At 44.8% G+C, this 19,583-nt stretch overlaps 1 protein-coding gene across 1 annotated transcript; it reads left to right on the forward strand.

The window, feature by feature from the left end:
• The first annotated feature begins 744 nt into the window (after positions 1 to 744).
• Positions 745 to 6,549, forward strand: NIFK (nucleolar protein interacting with the FHA domain of MKI67). Its single transcript, XM_081192123.1, has 6 exons — positions 745 to 923; positions 2,422 to 2,550; positions 3,196 to 3,304; positions 4,410 to 4,621; positions 5,458 to 5,541; positions 5,967 to 6,549. Exons 1-6 carry the CDS (start codon positions 789 to 791, stop codon positions 6,147 to 6,149), a joined length of 852 nt encoding a protein of 283 aa, XP_081048249.1. The 5' UTR covers positions 745 to 788; the 3' UTR covers positions 6,150 to 6,549.
• Positions 6,550 to 19,583: the final 13,034 nt, after the last annotated feature.

The raw sequence follows: 19,583 nt of genomic DNA on the forward strand, positions 1-19,583 counted from the left end.
CCCAAGAAAGTAAAATCTCTCACTGCCTCCATTTCTTCCCCTTCTATTTGCCAGGAGGTGATGGGACCAGTGGCCATGATCTTCGTTTTTTCGATGTTGAGCTTCAGACCATATTTTGTGCTCTCCTCTTTCACCCTCATTAAAATCCATACCGCCCTTCATCCGAGGACTACAGAGCTGTTTAGTTATAAAAACACAAAATAATAACACAACACAATCACACTGCCACAAACTAACATACCACCCAGTTTAAAAGGCCATAGATTGCTTAATTAGCCAAAGGCTTGGAGGAAGAGGAATGTTCCCGTATTTATTTATTTTTACAAGAAGGAATAAAGGAAGCAATTAAAAGTCAATGTGAATATTTAATACAGTGGATGTGCCCACCTTCCCAATTCAATCACAAATCCACAGCTGGTACTGTTTTTATTATTATTTATCACTGGCTTTATTAACGGCCTTCTATATAACTGCCTCAAGGCGACTTACACTAAAAAAGTAAATGGAAAGCGTCTTTAAAAAGGGCAGCTGAGTTTGAAGCCACACGCGCCGCCTCAACGAAGTCAAAGCGGCGGACTCCTGGTTAAAATAAAGGGGTGGCAGTTCCACTCTCCATCCAGCAGGGGCCGCTGCCGTTCCCTCCCTCGTTCCATCTTCATATTACCTATCAACGTCACTTTCAAGAAAGGAAGAAAAGAACTCCCTCGTCAAGAGGAAGTGACGTAAGACTGCATCCGCTTCCTGGTTTGAACACGTGCGGGCGTTCTCTTCCGCACACAGTGTGCGCGATGGCGGCGGCGTCTTCTGTGGAGGCGACGAAAGCAACGGCCACCCTGGCGGCTCCCCCTCTCCTTTCCCTGGACCCGGAGAGGCAGAAGGAGTTCCAGGCCAAAGTGCACCGCGTACGCAAGGCGGCTGCCCAGGTGAGAGCGAAAAGAGGAGAATAATAATAATAATAATTTTTTGTTTATACTCCGCCCTCCCCAGCCAAGACCGGGCACAGAAGAAGGGATTTGGTGTCCAGGTGCATCAGTTTTGGGCTACAACGACTTCCATCTGCCCCAGCCTATGGCCCCCTTGTGGCCATGCTGAGACCCTAGATTTCTCCACTTCCAGTGGCGTAGCGTGGGTTGTCAGCACCCGGGGCAAGGCAAGTAATTTGCGCCCCCTAACCCGTGGATTTGCGCCCCTAACCCCCAGATGGTGCGCCCTGCACCCCCAACGCTACGCCACTGTCCACTTCTTTCCTAGGAGTAGCTGTCAAACGTGCGTGTGGTAGAAACTCCATGGAGTTGGACAGAAGCTAGAGCAGCTAGGGCTGATGGGAGTTGTAGTTCAACAACATCTGGGGACCCACAGGTTGAGAAAGGCTGAGCTAGAGTTTCGCTGCTCGGAAGGTGGAGCTTCCTGTTGCTTTTGACGCGACTCTTTTATTTTTCTCCTCTGGAGCATTAGGCATCATGTTACCCATTTGAAAAAGTGTGGGGAGGCCACTTTTTAATCATAACTGTTTCCATGGTGATGGAAGCCTCTTTCATATGTTGCTTCAGTACCACAGAAATAATTTACAACACTCCTATTATTTTTATTATTCGTTAAGTTTCTATATCGCCCTTCATCTGAGGTATACAGGGAGGTTTACAATATAAAAACTGCATGAGGTAGTAATGAGCAAAAACAATAACGTGACTGAGTGGTGCTTGGACAAAAATAAACGCTCCTACTTGTCCACCATACATAAGTACATAAACCACATGTCAGCACTCATACAAAAGTATATAAACCACATGTCCAAAATAGTACAGGAGAACAATCCTGAAGCCATTTTGACTGTCCCTGGCAAGCCAGTTCCTACACCATTGCAATACCATATGGTAAAAATTAAGAATTTGTGGAGTAGCAGCTAAGTTTGCGTCATGCTATTTTATGTATTATCTGAGTGTGAACTCCTAATGGTTGTGTGTGTGTTTCCTTGAGAGCAGGCAATAGAAACTGATGTTGAAAGGCTTTTGAAAAATATTGATGCTTAACAGTGCCAATATTCAGGATGCTGTGAGGAGGCAGCAGCATTTACCAACCCAGCGCATTTAAGATTATATACACACACTGTGCATCTGCAACTGTCATCATGCAGATTTGATGCTTTATTCATTTATTACTTATATATCATGTTTTTCTAGCATTGTGGAGTTCAAAGCAGCCGGCTCAGATGGTCTCCTATTTGGGCACTGCTCCCACCTGCTTAACTTCAGCAAGGCTGCTGCATTTTGTAGTTTCAGGCTGTGCCCCGGGGAATGTTTTTGTCTCCCCACCACCATGTCTCTGCAACTGCTCTGCACAGGGAGATCACCAGAGATAATGAACCAATGCGCACGTGGGTGTATTTTGAAATCTTAATTAATTCCTTCATATATATTACAGAATCAGAAGCTGACACCTGGTGTCATTTACTTGGGCCATATCCCAAAGGGTCTTTCTGAACCACAACTTAAAGAATACTTTGATCAGTTTGGGACAGTTACAAGACTTCGACTTTCAAGGAGTAAAAAGGTAACATTGGGAGGGGAATTATATCTTGTTCTTCTTTCTCCTTAATAAGGTAGAACACTATAAACACCACAAAACATCAACATCCAGCTCACAGCACCCTGGAGAGCTAGGAGGGCACAAAAACTTAAATAGAAAAGTTTGAACTACCCTCCATGCAGTGAAGGATTTCTGATGGGAGGGCTGCCACAGAAAAGATCCTCTGGTGTGTTGTTACTTTTCCATATATTCTTAGGGGTAACACTTCTTAAAAGGCTTCAATTAAATTCTTCCCCCTTCAACCAGGCCCTATCACTCCTTACAGCGGGCAGTTGTAGTTTCTGGAGTCATTTATGTTGGCCGTCAGAACAATATCAATGTATATTTATTTATTTATTGAATTTATATACCACCCTATACCCGGAGGTCTCAGGGCGGTTCACAGAGTATATAATTTAACATGTAGGCTCTCTGTGGTCATTAAATTAAACCAATGGGCATGTCTGTATATTTGTCTTACTTTAAGAAATATGTTTGCAGTAAAAGTAGTTCATTGGGCTCAGAAATACTTTTTCTCTAAGATCCTTCAACCAAGAAAAAATAGTGTTCAGCACAGATACATTTTAGCATGTAAATATATTTCAAGGTTTATCTCCTTATCTTTAACAGACTGGGGGCAGCAAAGGTTATGCGTTTGTGGAATTTGAATATGATGAAGTTGCTAAGATCGTTGCAGATACCATGAACAACTACCTTTTCGGTGAACGACTTTTGAAATGTGAGTATGAATGAGTTTCTTGCCCAAAAGGAAAATTGAATGTGGCCGTTCTGAAGCAGTAACATCAGTTTCCAAACCTTGCCACAGTCTGGTTTACAGAATATCATTTCTCTGAAAACTGTCCTCAAACCTGCCTGTTACTTTGTCTTTTCTCCCAAAGTCCTTGTATCTCTTCAGCCACCTCTTCCCACCCCCTTCTGTCTTTTCCCCCTTGGTACTTGCAGATACCCTTTCTCCCAAAGAGAGCAATTGACACACAAGGCCCTGTGACCTCCTGGAATACCCTCTATTAAGATAAGGTGCAAGCTGCAGTCACCTTTCTCAGGAAACTGCCTGTTAAACCACATTTGCAATGGCATTAAAAAGGCATTGTGTACTGCTTAGTAGGAATTTCCTCCCTTCCCAGCGCTGGCCACAGTTGTGTGGTGTGTTTTTGAAGTGGCTCCCAACTGCATAGCTCTCTGTAGTGCATTGGAATTGCTATTGTTCATGGTGACTCTTGGCTTGAAAACAGAAAAGGATTAGTGAGTCCTGTTCTCTCAAGCAAGTTTAACTGAGCTGGCCCATGGGAGAGTTGAACACCTGAGAAAACCTTGTTCATAATTCTCTTATTAAAGATTCAGACATAGCTTCAGGGTGAATTTATGTGAGGCAGCCTTCCCAGTACTATTAATGAAGCAGCCAAACAATGCTTTCCACTTCATTATAATTCAATTCCAGCAGATGATAGAATTGTTCTGAGAGCTGGGTGACAGTCTTTGAAGAAGTCAGCCCAAGTGCATACATAAGAGAAGGTGGAAAGCTATTGGGTATCGGCCAGATGTTGACAACTCTGTGCCAGAAATAGAGGTCAAGGCAGGTGGATGAACATGACTAGGTGCTTCTCCTTGTGTACTGAGAATCCTAAAACACAGCAATATTTTATTCCTGCCCAGTGTAAAGGACGGTTTAGATATGGGAATTAAGAGTAGTGCTTTTGTAGTGATCCAGAGCATATAATTGGGGAACACGCAACTTAACATGAAGATTCCCATGCTTTGGTAAATACTGCTCCATTTTTCAAGGCTTCCATATTGATTTTTGGTGTAACGTGTTTGTGATGCAGGCCAGTTTATGCCTCCTGAAAGGGTGCGTGAAAACCTGTTCAAAGGTAGTGAGAAAATGTTCAGCAAGCCGTCCTATCCAGCAGTGAAACGCTACAACCGGAGGCGAACAACCCAAGAGAAAGCAAAGATGGTGCAGCGGTTGCTGAAGAAGGAACGGCAGTTGCGGAAAAGGCTGGCTAAGAAGGGAATCGAATATGATTTTCCTGGCTTTGTAAGTGAATGCCCTGCCCACTCCCCCAAAGGTTGACATACAAACGTGTTAAGTCAAGTGCTAATTGCAAAGTATGTGCCTTAAACAGGGATTGTGAATGGTAATATTGTCATTGAGCAAGCGAAAGATCTGTGAATGTTTTACTCAGTAAAAGAATGGAGTCTTTGGGCCTTTTCACAAAGGACACAGAGGCAAACCCTGGCTTGTCGCCCAGTGTGCATCCAGCACAGATCTACAGCTTCCTGAAAGATGGTCACCTACCTATGTGATACATGTGTCTGCAAACATATTTCTAGCCTTCACTCTTAACACATTTTGGTCTACCCACATTTTGGTCTACCAGTAAAAGAACTAAGGTCAGACTTGTAAACAGCCACTTATCTAGTCTCTGATGTTGAGTAACCATTACTTCCAGGTGAGCAGATAGGAAAGCTTTTGTAGAATAGATGAGTTTTTCCTATCAGGTTTCTGATGTGTCACAAGTAACTACGATTGGTATGTATTTTGTTAAGCCCACAAGGTACTAGTCTGCCTATTAAAAACACCTGAAAATAAGCAATGTGTGATGTGGCCCTAAGCTATCATAACAGATCCCAACTGAGCTGGAGTGAAATTGGGTTTTGTAGCCCTTTATTGCTTATTAAGAAAAAGGCACAATTCTGGGACAGTATTTTAATCTTGTTTTGATGGCAGGATACCATTTTGTGTGTTTGTGTGTGTTGTATAAATGGATGGTATTTTAATCATACTAAATGCAGTGGTGCCCACAAAGGACATTTTGGCTGTGAAAGCAGGTTGCACAGGGATCATGTTGATGCTGAGCCTCTTTTCCATAGGCCGCTGAAATGCCTCTGATTAAGAAAAAGAAAAAGAAGCTTTCAAAACCAGACTCGAGCATGAATGTGTCTGTGAGCAGTGAGGTAAGTTTAAAGTGTTGATCTTCCCAAAGAATAGTAGTAAGAAAGGGTTTGGGTTTTTTAGTCAATTGAATTCCTGTCATGGTCCTATCTCTGGGAGATATTTTGAGGTGTGTGGGTGGCCAAATAGGAACAAAATTATTGGACCTCTGCAGAGTGGAAGTTTGGCCTTCATACAACCCCTCTAGAGAGTCTGACACCTTTGTGTTCATTTTGTCTCATGGCATCCCATCACCAGCCCTTTCCCCTTATGCAATCTCCTGGTAGGATGGGACCCTGGGGAGCAAATTGGTAGCCGCGAGGAGAGGGAAGCTAAGTTCTGTTTCGTGAGCAGAGGTCTGTTCATGCAGTGCTGAGATAATGCCCTTCACCTTTAACATCGTGATGGTCCAACAGAATTTAGCAACACCCTTCTCTCTCATATCCAGGATCCTACCCCCGTGTGTACCCCATCATTTCTTGAACGGCGAAAATCTGAGCCAGAAGATAGCGATGACAAAGAAATAACTTTCAAACTACCACCTGCAAGTATAAAGACTGCTGCACAAAAAGCCAAAACAGCAAAGCTGCAAAGAAAAACAGCTGGCACGAAAAGGAAATGCAAAACTTAAAATATTTCTTCAGCCAAAGGACACATTCATTTCACAAGGAGTTTCCAAGCAGTCCTGATTTTAGAGAGTCTTGCGTAGTTACAATAGTTGATCCTCACATCAATCTCCAATCAAAACTATATTTCCTAAGTATAACAAGCCAGTGTTCCAGTATCACAAGGAGAAATAGTTTTAGAATCTGCCGACTTGGACCTATTTCTGACCTACTGGGTGGGAAGGAGAGCTGAAATGTACTGTCTTAAGCATTTTAACTAAAGTGTGTGGCTGGTATAAAAAATGTCACAGATGACCGGAGAGTAAACATGTATAAATTGTCAGCAGAAACAGGATATTGAGGAATTGTTTTTTCCAACTAGGACTCATTTGAAATTAAGTTCAAATAAAAAAATGTTGAAATTCACTGGAGTAGTGTGTTAAATTATTGAAAACAGTGGTTATCAGCCATGTAAATGGTTTAAAGTACAGTGGTACCTTGGTTCTCGAATGGCATAGTTGCCTAACAAATCGGCTCCCGAATGCCGCAAACCCAGAAGTAAGTGTTCCGGTTTGCAAACATTTTTCAGAAGCCAAATATCTGGCGTGGCTTCCGCTTGAGTGCAGGAAGCTCCTACAGCCATTTGGAAGCCGCGCCTTGGTTTTCGAATGGTTTCGGGGACTCCTGGAACGGATTAAGTTCAAGAACCAAGGTACCACTGTATACAGAATTGGAGAAAGGTAGTGGCTCAGTGAGGGACGCGGGTGGCGCTGTGGGTTAAACCACAGAGCCTAGGGCTTGCTGATCAAAAGGTCGGCGGTTTGAATCCCCGCAATGGGGTGAGCTCCCGTTGCTTGGTCCCTGCTCCTGCCCACCTAGCAGTTTGAAAGCACGTCAAAGTGCAAGTAGATAAATAGGTACCACTCTGGCAGGAAGGTAAACTGCATTTATGTGTGCTGCTCTGGTTCGCTAGAAGCGGCTTAGTCATGCTGACCACATGACCCGGAAGCTGTACGCCGACTCCCTCAGCCAATAAAGCGAGATGAGCGCCGCAACCCCAGAGTCGGTCACAACTGGACCTAATGGTCAGGGGTCCCTTTACCTTTAGTGGCTCAGTGACAGGGCGCATGCTTCAGATGCATAAAGTCCCAGGCTCAATCCTTGTCCTCTCCAGGTAAAGCTGGGAATGGCCCCTGCCTGCAACCCCTGGAGACCTGCTTCCAGTCCGTGTAGACTAGGTGTGGGCCCTCCAGAACTTGCTGCAGTCTACAACTCCAGTCAGGTCCAGCAAGCATTGCCAGTGGCCAGGAATGATGGGAAATGCGGTTCATCGACATCTGGAGAGACTAATTCTCCACACCTGGCACAGACAACATTGAGCTAAATAAGTCAATGGGTCTGACTCTGTTTAAGGCAGCTTCCTTTGTTGTTTGTCTGCTGGATTAGTGCCACTGCAACATGTATTGTGGCATGTCAGTACCGCTATTCTGCCTGGCACCATTACTGCCATTTGTCTGGTAAGTTGTGGAGCAGACAGCAAAGTGGCGTCTCTTACACCTGTCCCAGTGTGCCCAAAGGTGCACTGTCTACTACTTAGAGCACCTTGCGCCACTGCTTAGTTACATATAGCTTGGCAATTGGGACAGTTTTGATGTTCATTATTCATCAAGGTGGGCAAGATGGTATGGGTGGTGGTTAGGGCGTTGGACGAGGACCTGGGAGATCAGGGTTCAAATCACAACTGCTGCAAAGCTCATTGAGAGACCTTGGGCCAGTCACTGCCTCTCAGCCTAACCCACCTCACGGGGTTGTTTGTGGGAGATTATAGGAGGAGAAGGACCACATCTGTCACCTTGAGCTCCTCGGAGAGAGAAAGTTGGGATACAAATGCAATAAATCCTGTAATTCTAAAGGAACATGCATTTGTTGTCACTTGCCTGCTGCCAAGCAGCTGCTGATAATTGTTGCATTCTGCTATCATTCTGCTTTTTGTTCATTCACCGTGGGAATAACCTTCCTGGTAATATATTGGGATGGTAAATATATATAATTGCTGTGCCTTGATGAGCAAGAAAGCCATCTAAGGTATTTATTGTATCTGTTGCCTTTGTGAAAAGGTGTTTGTGGGTGTACTTAATGCATAAATGTGCCATGCCCTGAAAGTTTTTACTCAAGGATTCAGCTTTCTGTCGCCATCATCCCTACTCCAATTATGTGCTGAATTGGTAAAATAATAACAATAAATGAAGCATTCACCCCTTTTTTCAAACACATTGCATTTAATCATGATAGCATTTTGAAATGAAGAGGCCACTAAATATGCACATTTTCACAACAAAGTGAGAGTGTGAATAAGATTTACGGTAACCTAGTTGAAGGCAACAAAACTGCCTTTAGTTTTCCTTCTACAAAAAAGAAAGATACTGCACATCACAAGGGGGCAGGATTTCTTGCGAGCTTAGAAAGCCCGGTTTCCCTCCTGCATTCATTAATGGTGCTTCTGGTCTTTGAGCTCAGGGAGGTTTAAGCAATTCCTGATTCAAGACCAGAAACTGGAAAAGGGGAATTGGCATTCTGGGTGAGAGAGAGAGAAAGAGAAAATGAAAGCCCTTTCTGAAAGCAGAAGGTTATTGTTTCAGTAGCAGGCGAAGCATAAAATCAACGAGACCTAACTGAGAAAACAAAGGTTGGTCGTTTTATGCCTTGACCTACAAAGGTTCTTACATCTGTTATCTTCAACTTGTCTTACTACATAATGTTATTAGGCAAGACATTCTAAAGCAAAGTTGTTGCCATGCGGAAAGATCAACCGCTAACAAATGCAAACATTTCTAGGACACTGTTTAGAAATTCAGCTTGCACAGATCAAAGCAGTCGAATAGGCATTGCATAGGAGCAACTCAAGCTGTGTCCATTATTGTATATATGATGCAGAGAAAAGATCAAATTTCTAGTATTTATCACTAATTTGATTAAAAGTACTGTGTCCACATTGCTACAGGTAGTACGGGCTCAAGTCTGCATAGCACTTAAGGTAAGTCATACTAATTAAACCAGTCTTGTGTATACTTGAGCACGTTCCACGTGGATCGAATATTAGGATCCATTTCTTGAGTAAATAAGTAGTGGCATATGTGTCACTGCAATAATCCAGTTTGCAAGATCAGGCTGTCACTGTGGCACCGTCAGGAAATCTGTCCCACGGAAAAATTACATCCCCCCCACCAGCCCCTGTATTTTACAGTAAGCCCGCAACTTATACACATTTAAACTTGTGCACATTCAGATTTATGTGCTTGGCACACACACAAAATAATACTAACAAAAGTGGTGGACATCCAGGAAAAACGACTTTGGCAATCCCACCTGCCATTGCACCCAATGTCTTTTGCTTACCTGCGATTTTGGCTTTAGGCATGATGCCAGGAAGGTAAATCCTGAGTGCTTACTGTATTTAAAATGTTACCTCTAGGATTAAGGCTACCATAACTTTAATTGAAGAGAATTTTAGGAGGTGACTTTGGCAGCTTAAGTAGCTCATGGGGTGGGGGGGTTGCACGGGAATTATTATTGAACGCTGATGTCCACGGCTAACTTAAGGCACTTCATTTCTCAGTAAAGATTTAGTAGCAGAGGAAGTGATGTCACAAGACCTTGTTTCATGAAACTCAATTTATGTCTGAAAAATAGACTACTGGGCATCACTTAGCGCAATGTGGTTATCAATAATTAAAACAGGACATCCCTTCCTAAGTAGCACAGTTGGCCCACATACAATTCAATGGCACATTTCCTTGCAGCAGCTTCATTTCATGCATTTGTTGCTTTGCCAAAGCCAATAAAGTACAATTCACAATGGATTCCCACCCTCCACTGCCCATTTGGTCTTAGAGACACATTATTCTAGTCACCAACAGCAAGTTGAGACTGTGTAAAGGTGGGAATCCCACTGCCCACCATTAAATAATGCTTAAATTAATTAAAGAATGCTTAAATTAATTAAAGAGAGCCAGTGTCGTGTAGTGGTTAAGAGCGGTAGACTCGTAATCTGGTGAACCAGGTTCGCTTCCCCGCTCCTCCACATGCAGCTGCTGGGTGACCTTGGGCCAGTCACACTTCTCTGAAGTCTCTCAGCCTCACCCTTCTCACAGAGTGTTTGTTGTGGGGGAGGAGGGAAGGGGAGAATGTTAGCCACTTTGAGACTCCTTCGGGTAGTGATAAAGCGGGATATCAAATCCAAACTCTTCTTCTTCTTCTTCTTCCTCCTTCCAAGTGTCTGAAAAGTAGGGATGTGGACATCTTTATTTTAAAAGTCGTGGAAGTGACTACTCACATGCAACTATGCTTTAAAGTAACTTTCCCAACCCTCTAGAAGTACAGTTGAACTACAGTTCCCGTCAGCAGCAGACAGTATAGCCCAACTGAGATGGAAAGTCTGATACTATCTGGCAGTCACCAGACTGGGGAAGACTGCTTTAAAGTCAACATTAAGGATAAAGTCATTCTCTCTCATGCTATATATCTATTTTGGTGTATGGCTATTATTGGGACGCGGGTGGCGCTGTGGGTTAAACCACAGAGCCTAGGACTTGCCCATCAGAAGGTCGGCAGTTTGAATCCCCGTGATGGGGAGAGCTCCCGTTGCTCAGTCCCTGCTCCTGCCAACCTAGCAGTTCGAAAGTACGTCAAACTGCAAGTAGATAAATAGGTACTGCTCTGGCGGGAAGGTAAACGGCATTTCCGTGCGCTGCTCTGGTTCGCCAGAATGACCAGGAAGCCACATGACCCAGAAGCTGTACGCCAGCTCCCTCGGCCAATAATGCGAGATGAGCGCTGCAACCCCAGAGTCGGCCACAACTGGACCTAATGGTCAGGGGTCCCTTTACCTTTACCTATGGCTATTATAGGTAGCATGAAGAGAAGCCTTCTAAGAGCTGGAGATAGCAGCTATGGCTTGTATCTGAGCCACGCTCATTGGACCCCTTGGAATAGGCTATTGTAACTTGCCCATTAGTTTTAACAGGTCTACTCTGAGTATGGCTCAGTTGGGTACAACTGTGGGTTGTATCCATGGACTTCCACTTGCACAATGTCACTTCCCTCTCCGCCTCCCATGCACCCCTCTTTTCTGGGGGTTCTCCCAACCCTGTGGAGCAGATTCAGGGGGAGGGGGCACAGGTATAGATAGGAAGCAGAGGAGAAATTATGTTGCGTAAGTAGAATTCCTTGCATTAATGGAATGGCTTTGTCTGATACAACCCCCTGTGTTTAAATATAAAAATCCATGAACCCATTGACCCTGATTAATCACGAAATATCCTTTAGGTGGCCGGGAGGTCAATTGTCCATTCCAAGGGTGGACGTGCACATCTGAGAGAAGCGAGTGAATAAATCTCTCAACTTTATGTCCTCCTTTATGCCAGTTTGTGCTTGTTGTAGGTTTGCCTCGGGCTTGTGTAACTTACAATCCACCAAACCAAGCACCTTCCACTAACCCCATACTGTGGTTAGTTGGACAGGTATCTGTACAGATGCCTTGTTTCAATTTATTTTCCTCCCTACTTGCCCAGGTAGATTAGCACTGCTGTAAAGTGTGCATGCGCTTTATGAATAATATCCATAGCATAATAAAAAGGTTTAAAAGGGACAGAGGGAATGAACAAACAAACAAAAAATTCAGCTCTCTCTCACACACACCTGAACAGGACTAAGCTACAGTAACAGTTTTACAGGAAGAGTTAAGCGTTAAGAGATGGTGCCCATGCTAATAACTGAAATCAGGAGCGTCCATTCTGCTGCAATTAAACGCTTGATTATCTCTTCCCACCTTGCTTTTGGTACAATAACAAAACCATTAGGCTTTTATTAGGAGAGTTTAATATTTGCCTTTGCATATCTGCAGGAACCGAAGACCTAATGGTACTAATATGAAGCCGTGTAAGAGTGCAGGTTCCTAGAATTATGTATAATACAAGGTGCTTTTTCCTCCTTGAAAGTTTCCTGCTTTCTAGATGTCAGCTGCTGCTTTGGCTGAGGATCATCTCAAGCAAGCAGCCATATTGCATGAAAGTGGCAGGGAAATTATCCTGCCCCACAGCATGCAGGTAAGAGATGGGCAGCATTCAGCTGCAAGGCAACCATTTATCTGGGCTCTTCTTAGAATCCTGAATGTCTCTGAATTTTGCTAGTCCTTATGAGTAAATGCTTGCTCAAGGAAACCCTTCCCACCGCAGCATATTCACACGTTTTTGCTTGTTGACTGTGAAGAAGCTGGGCTTTGTTACTGTGGGCTACTGGTATGGACTGTTATCTCTACATACAGTGGTACCTCGGGTTACATACGCTTCAGGTTACATACACTTCAGGTTACAGACTCCGCTAACCCAGAAATAGTACCACGGGTTAAGAACTTTGCTTCAGGATGAGAACAGAAATTGTGCTCCGGCGGTGTGGCAGCAGCAGGGAGGCCCCATTAGCTAAAGTGGTGCTTCAGGTTAAGAACAGTTTCAGGTTAAGAACGGACCTCCGGAATGAATTAAGTACTTAACATGAGGTACCACTGTATTTGCTTGTTCCCATTAAGCCACGACTTGGCTTACACTTATGTACAAACCAGGTCACTGAGGTTCTTCCTAGCTCAGTGGCAGAGCTGTCGGAACACACCGGGGCAGGGCACACGCAGCCCCCAGAGTGAAACAGACCTCTCCGGGCGTCTTCCTGTGTGGTGTAGTGGTTAAAAGCGGTAGTCTCGTAATATGGTGAACCGGGTTCGCGTCTCCGCTCCTCCACATGCAGCTGCTGGGTGACCTTGGGCTAGTCACACTTCTTTGAAGTCTCTCAGCCTCACTCACCTCACAGAGTGTTTGTTGTGGGGGAGGAAGGGAAAGGAGAATGTTAGCCGCTTTGAGACTCCTTAGGGTAGTGATAAAGCAGGATATCAAATCCAAACTCTTCTGATGATGATGATGAAGCACAGCCTGGGATGTTCACAAATCAATCCCAGTGCGCAGCAGCGACACATATCTAAAGACATGTGCACACTCTGTCAGCAGAGTATAGCAGAAACGATCACGGAGTGTAACATTCTAAGTGATTTATTAAGCAATATATACAGGACAAGGGACGCGGGTGGCACTGTGGGTTAAACCACAGAGCCTAGGACTTGCCGATCAGAAGGTCGGCGGTTCGAATCCCTGCGACGGGGTGAGCTCCAATTGCTCAGTCCCTGCTCCTGCCAACCTAGCAGTTCGAAAGCACGTCAAAGTGCAAGTAGATAAATAGGTACTGCTCCGGTGGGAAGGTAAACAGTGTTTCCGTGCGCTGTTCTGGTTCGCCAGAAGCGACTTAGTCCTGCTGGCCACATGACCCGGAAGCTGTATGCCGGCTCCTTTGGCCAGTAAAGCAAGATGAGCGTCGCAACCCCAGAGTCGGTTACGACTGAACCTAATGGTCAGGGGTCCCTTTACCTTTACCTTATATACAGGACAAAGCAGTCATGGCGTCCTCTCACATCTTCTCCAAGACAGAGAGAGAGAGAGAGAAATAAAGGACAAAAGTACAGTACAGCGGAAGAGAGATAAGACTGACTTCCGTTCTCACACTTTCCAAGCCTAGAAAGTAAACAGTGACATGGGATGTAACAATCACACATCCAGCAATGAAGGAGTGAAATGCTAACAATAGCATGAGGGGCCACAAGGGCGGTTGGTAGAGGGTGCAAATTGGTAGAGGGTGCAAAATTTTAACACCCAGTGCTGCCTCAATACAACTGCGTACTTCCGTCGCTGGGCTCTGTTGAAAATGGCTTCTCCATGCAAACCAGGAAGTGGCTTCTCCATACAATGGAATGACTCTTCTTTTCTTAACTGTGATCTCCTGGGTGATGGGATGCTGTTAGGCAGTTGAATGTGCATGTGTACTCTGTCCGTTTCCTTCCCACTCATCCCCTTCTGCATGGCCCTGGGTGCTGGCAAGCCATGCTACGTCACTGTCCTAGCTAACGTCTCACCTCTTGTTCATTTTTCATGTGGATTTCCATATTTGCATTGGGACATCTAGGTACAATGGTGCAAAGACAGCTTTTGAAGGATATGTCAGCCCTTCCTGGAAAATGCCCCATTTTAAAAAACATGTTTCCTTCACAAACAGAACATCTCTCGTTTGTAATTTTGTGAATTCCCCATTTGTGTCCCAGGGCAGCATTTCATACCCTCCAACATTTCTCCAATGAAAATAGGGACGTCCCATTCCATAATGATAATTTTACTATTTATACCCCACACATCTTACTGGGTTGCCCAGCTTTCAACATATATAAAAACATAATAAAACATTAAACATTAAAAAAACCAACTTCCCTATACAGGATTGCCTTCAAACTGCTTGAGGGTCAGATAACTCCATACCCGCCAACATTTCTCCAGTGAAAATAGGGACATCCTAAGGAAAAGTAGGGCATTCCGGGATCAAATCAGAAAACAGGATGGCTTATTTGAATCAGGGTTGTCCCTGGAAAATAGGGACACTTGGGGGGTCTGGCATTTTTCTGTTACACGTGCACACACTTGTTTTTATGACTTTTGGATAATGTTGAAATGTTGATTATTGTAAAAGACCTCATAGGGCTGCAATCCAAACCACACTTTCTAGGCAGTAAGCCTCACTGAACATGGTGAGACTTACATCTGAGTAAACATCTGAAGGATTGTGCTCTAAATACATTTTCTGGATCATAATATCTCTGCTTGACAGAATTGACCTGGATATTGCCAGCATTTCAACTGGTCTTTATAATTGCCCCTTTAAGAACAGTACCCGCTGTTTGATTAGCCAGTGATCGTGTGTAGTGCCATGCCATAAATTGCTTCTCCTGCTGGTTTCTGCATATCAGACTCATGCTCAGAGGAAAGGAGCAGGCCAAGAACTATTCATGGGGTCTTTCTTCCTGTCCACTTGACAATTTTATCAATTATCCAAGGAGCAGTTAAGCTTTCCTTACGTGAAACTAGTGTGATTTTTGTGTGTGCGTGGAACAGACTTGGTAACACCGAAGCCACATGGGTTATTGTGTGTTGTAATGAGGTTGCTGTGTGCTTCCCAGCAGCCATCCCACTTGCTTTCCCAGAAGCAGAAGTGGCAACAGAGCACTTAGCAATTCAAGCTACTTCCCGTTTCTGCGCTGCCATCTGGTCTAAGCTACATTTCTGCACAAGGATGACCCCAGGGGATTTCAGTGGCTCCCAGAGAAACCTCTTAGTGCGATTAGATAGATAGATAGATAGATAGATAGATAGATAGATACCGGTAGATGATTAGATAGATAGATAGATAGATAGATAGATAGATAGATAGATAGATAGATAGATGATAGATAGATATCCTTCCTTCCTTCAATTCCAAGGCAATTTGGGCTCAGAGACAGTACCCCTTAAGGTGCCCTATTTTCTGAGTTTGATTTTTCCTTCCCTCCCTCCACAGGGATACTACAATCGGATGGTTCAGGAGCATGGCAGCATTAAGAGAGGGCTATTAGCTCAATGGCAGAGCAACTGCCTGCAATGCACACAGTTCCAGATTCAGCCCACAGCATCTCCAGGCGAGGCCAGGAATGCCAGCTGCCTGAAACCCTGGAAAGTCATTGCCACCAATCAGTGGATGATACTGAGCTTGGCAAACCAATGGTCTGACTTCCTGTGTTCCATTGAAGCTTCCATTTTACCAATCAGGCTCTCAGCCTATCTAGCTCCATACTGTATGCTATGGCAGTGGCTGAGGGTCTTTCCCCTCCATCACCTGCTGCCTGTTTCACTTAGAGAAGCAAGGATTGAACTCGAGACCTTCTATATATAAATCGACGCCTGCTTCTTGGGAGAAAAGCAATGACAAAGCTTGAAAAGCAGAGACTTCACCTTGCCAACAAAGTTCCATATAGTTAAAGCTATGGTTTTCCCAGTAGTGATGTATGGAAGTGAGAGCTGGACCATAAGGAAGGCTGATCGCCGAAGAATTGATGCTTTTGAATTATGGTGCTGGAGGAGACTCTTGAGAGTCCCATGTACTGCAAGAAGATCAAACTTAAGGAAATCAGCCCTGAGTGATCACTGGAAGGACAGATCGTGAAGCTGAGGCTCCAATACTTTGGCCACCTCATGAGAAGAGAAGACTCCCTGGAAAAGACCCTGATGTTGGGGGAAATGGAGGGCACAAGGAGAAGGGGACGACAGAGGACGAGATGGTTGGACAGTGTTCTTGAAGCTACCAGCATGAGTTTGACCAAACTGCAGGAGGCAGTGGAAGACAGGAGTGCCTGGCGTGCTCTGGTCCATGGGGTCACGAAGAGTTGGACACGACTAAACGACTATACAACAACAACATATGTAAAACACCAGCTCTATCACCAAGCTGTGGAACTTCTCCAAAAGCCAAGATCAACCTCCCTTAACCTTTGCAGCAGGTGTGGAAGATTTGTGGCTATTTTTGCTGCCAGTTAGCAGAACTCGGTGTGCTGAGTTGAGTAGCAGGAGCCGTTTTGAGTGTCTCCCTCAATATTTTGCCGAAACGGCAGAAGATCAGTCTAGATCCAGCCATTTGGGCAGGGAGCTGTTACACAGGGAAACCCAATTTAGACAGAATTCCCTTTGGTAAACCTCGCAGAGAAATCCACCTTGCTTTTATCAAGCTATTTTAAAATGCCATCTGTATGGGCATCCACATCTGCAGCAGCAGCAGCAGCAGCAGCAGCAGCAGCAAATCGCCCAGAGATTGTTATCTGTTAGGAGGAGTAGAAATGGGCCATTGATATGCAAGTAGCGTTACATCTACAAGCCGAGAAGCTATTTTTAGCTTCAAATGTAGCTTAATATAGCAACAGCAGCTCAGTCCATTTCTCATCTCACCCCCTGAAGCCTACAGATTTTCTTTTCCCTTTAAACCCTGTAATGATCGCAGATGGTGCCCAAAAGAAGGATAAAGCCAGATAAAGGTCACGACTGCCGAGTGTGAAAGTCTATTTATTTGAAATTGTTGCAGTTTGCGCCTCACTGAACATGGTGTGTGTGTGTGTGTTGTGCTGTGTTGGGAGGAATGCACAATTACATTTGCTTCAGAAGAATAGAAATGTCGAATTTCTGAATGCTGGTGGTTAAATAATGGCTCAAGCCGCTTCCTAACCTAACATTACTACTTTGCGGGCAGAATTCAAACACATACCAGAAAACTCAGGTGGTTTTAGAACACCTGAGCAACAGACTCATTTCCACCCCAGGTTGGTCCTTTTTGCGGTAAGGAAACCGCATCGGCAAGTGTGGGACAACAACTTATTGATGTGACATGGTATAACCTCCACACAAACAAACCAGGATGGATGCTCAATAAACAAGCCATCCAGAAGTGACCGAAAATGAATTGATGATGTGATATATCTCTATTTTTGCATATATGAATCTACTATGCAGAGGGAAGGGTTAAAAACACCTCACCTTTCCTGCAGTTCCTCCACATCTGCCATATATATATATTTTTTTTTCTCAGAAAAACTCAGAAAAACTCTTCACAAGCTCAAGAGGTCAAGACACGAAAGCTTTAGCAACTAATCCACACCTAATGACCCTCCTAAGTGGTACTCAGAATATCACTCAAGAAATCACTCAAGATATCCCTCAAGTAATTAATGAACAAAAGAAGAAAAGGCACAATAACCTGGGAACTTCCTCTCTGCCCAGAACGTTGGAGGCTATACACCACACCCCCTCAACAGTATTTATAGGAACTCAAACACTGAGATCCTGCTCTGTTCTAGTAACAAGAAGCCGAAAGCACCAGCCTGAAGATGACGAGTGAGACCTCGTCGAAACGTCGCCTAGACACCCCAACTCTTACACGGGAAGATACCCGAAAACACCAAAACCTGCATTCCTGTACCCGTGAAAATCTACGAAAGCAAATATATATATATATATATATATATATATATATATATATGATCATTCAAAAGCAAGCAGGTAAAGATAAAAAGGTAAAGGACCCCTGGACGGTGAAGTCCAGTCAAAGGTGACTATGGGGTTGCTGCACTCATCTCGCTTTCAGGCCGAAGGAGCTGGCGTTTGTCCACAGACAGCTTTCCGGGTCATGTGGCCAGCAGGACTAAACCACTTCTGGTGCAATGGGACACCGTGACAGAAACTAGAGTGCACGGAAACTTCCCACCGCAGCGGTCCCTATTTATCTACTTGCGCTGGTGTGCTTTCGAACTGCTAGGTTTGCAGGAGCTGGGACAGAGCAATGGGAGCTCACCCCGTTGCGGGGATTTGAACCGCCAACCTTCTGATCAGCAAGCCCAAGAGGCTCAGTGGTTTGGACCACAGCGTCACCTGCTCCCTATAAGCAGGACCTGACTGTTGACCATGGTGGTTTGAGCTAATGGGCTTTGAAGGCCAACAACATAGGGGAGCCAAAGGATCCCCATCCCTGCTATAGACACTAGTGAGCTTGATGGACCAATGGGCTGACTTTGGTTAAGGCTGCTTCCTACTATTGCACTGCACTGCTCAGCTGCAATCCTTATGTGGCAGACGTTCTTATGGAACATTATGGGACTCCTCTTCCAGGCTAAGTCTGTATCAACTTGCTTTGTAAACGGCTGGCATCTCCTCAAAAGGTCCATCCACAGTCAGCTGCCAGCCTTCAACTCTCCTGGCCGAACAAAAGTGCCGGGCCCCCCCTCAGGCGTTCTGTTCATATTTTCCTTTTGCCCTTTCTGCCTGGTTTTGAAGTCCTTGTTGTCTTTGATGGCGAAGCAGCACCATGACAGTTTCAAAACATGTTCTTCTTTCAAGCGGCCCCCCTCAGTGAGCAGCAGGTCTCCACCCTCAGAGCCGGCAGCACTTTGCCATTCATTTTCACTGCCCCCCGATGTGGGTGCTCCCCACCCCAAATCAGGGCTTGCGGCTAGCCTTTTGGGCCTCCCAAACCACCCCTTTCAAACCATCCATTTGACGTCAATGCACCTTTGGGGGAGCAGTTGCTATTTTCTCCATGACTGATAAAAGCAAGGCTTGCTGATATAGCTTATCAAAGGACAAGGGGATTGGCAGCTCAGTGGGCTTCTCAAGAGGATGCCACCTTTGATGCTTGAAAGGGACCTTTTCGTCCACACGTTAATAGTTTTGAGAGGAGCCACAGCTGTGTCTTACATGCCTTCAGCCTTCAGAAAGAGTAATTAGGAAAAGCTTAAGGCAGGAACAGGAGGGGTGAAAGCAAACATGTCCTATTTCGTGATGGGGCCAGGTTCAAGGCTATTGTGTTAAATTACAAGGTCCTTCAAAATTTGGGCCTGCCATACCTCAAGGACTGCTTGAACCCTTATTTCCCTGTCTTATCACTGAGGTATTTCGCAGAGTGGCTTTTCATGCTCCCCCATGGCTTGGGTTCATGGCTAGCTCAGTTGGTTAGAGCGTGGCGCT

Source organism: Podarcis bocagei (assembly GCF_964188305.1).
Source record: "Podarcis bocagei genome assembly, chromosome: 4".
Taxonomy (NCBI): domain Eukaryota; kingdom Metazoa; phylum Chordata; class Lepidosauria; order Squamata; family Lacertidae; genus Podarcis; species Podarcis bocagei.

What these genes read in the sequence shown, in the direction of transcription:
- NIFK (XM_081192123.1), top strand. Translation starts at nt 789, where the DNA reads ATGGCGGCGGCGTCTTCTGTGGAGGCGACGAAAGCAACGGCCACCCTG. An exon ending in AATATGATTTTCCTGGCTTT is followed by an intron (nt 4,622 to 5,457) that starts GTAAGTGAATGC and finishes TCTTTTCCATAG; the next exon opens with GCCGCTGAAATGCCTCTGAT. An exon ending in ATGTGTCTGTGAGCAGTGAG is followed by an intron (nt 5,542 to 5,966) that starts GTAAGTTTAAAG and finishes TCTCATATCCAG; the next exon opens with GATCCTACCCCCGTGTGTAC.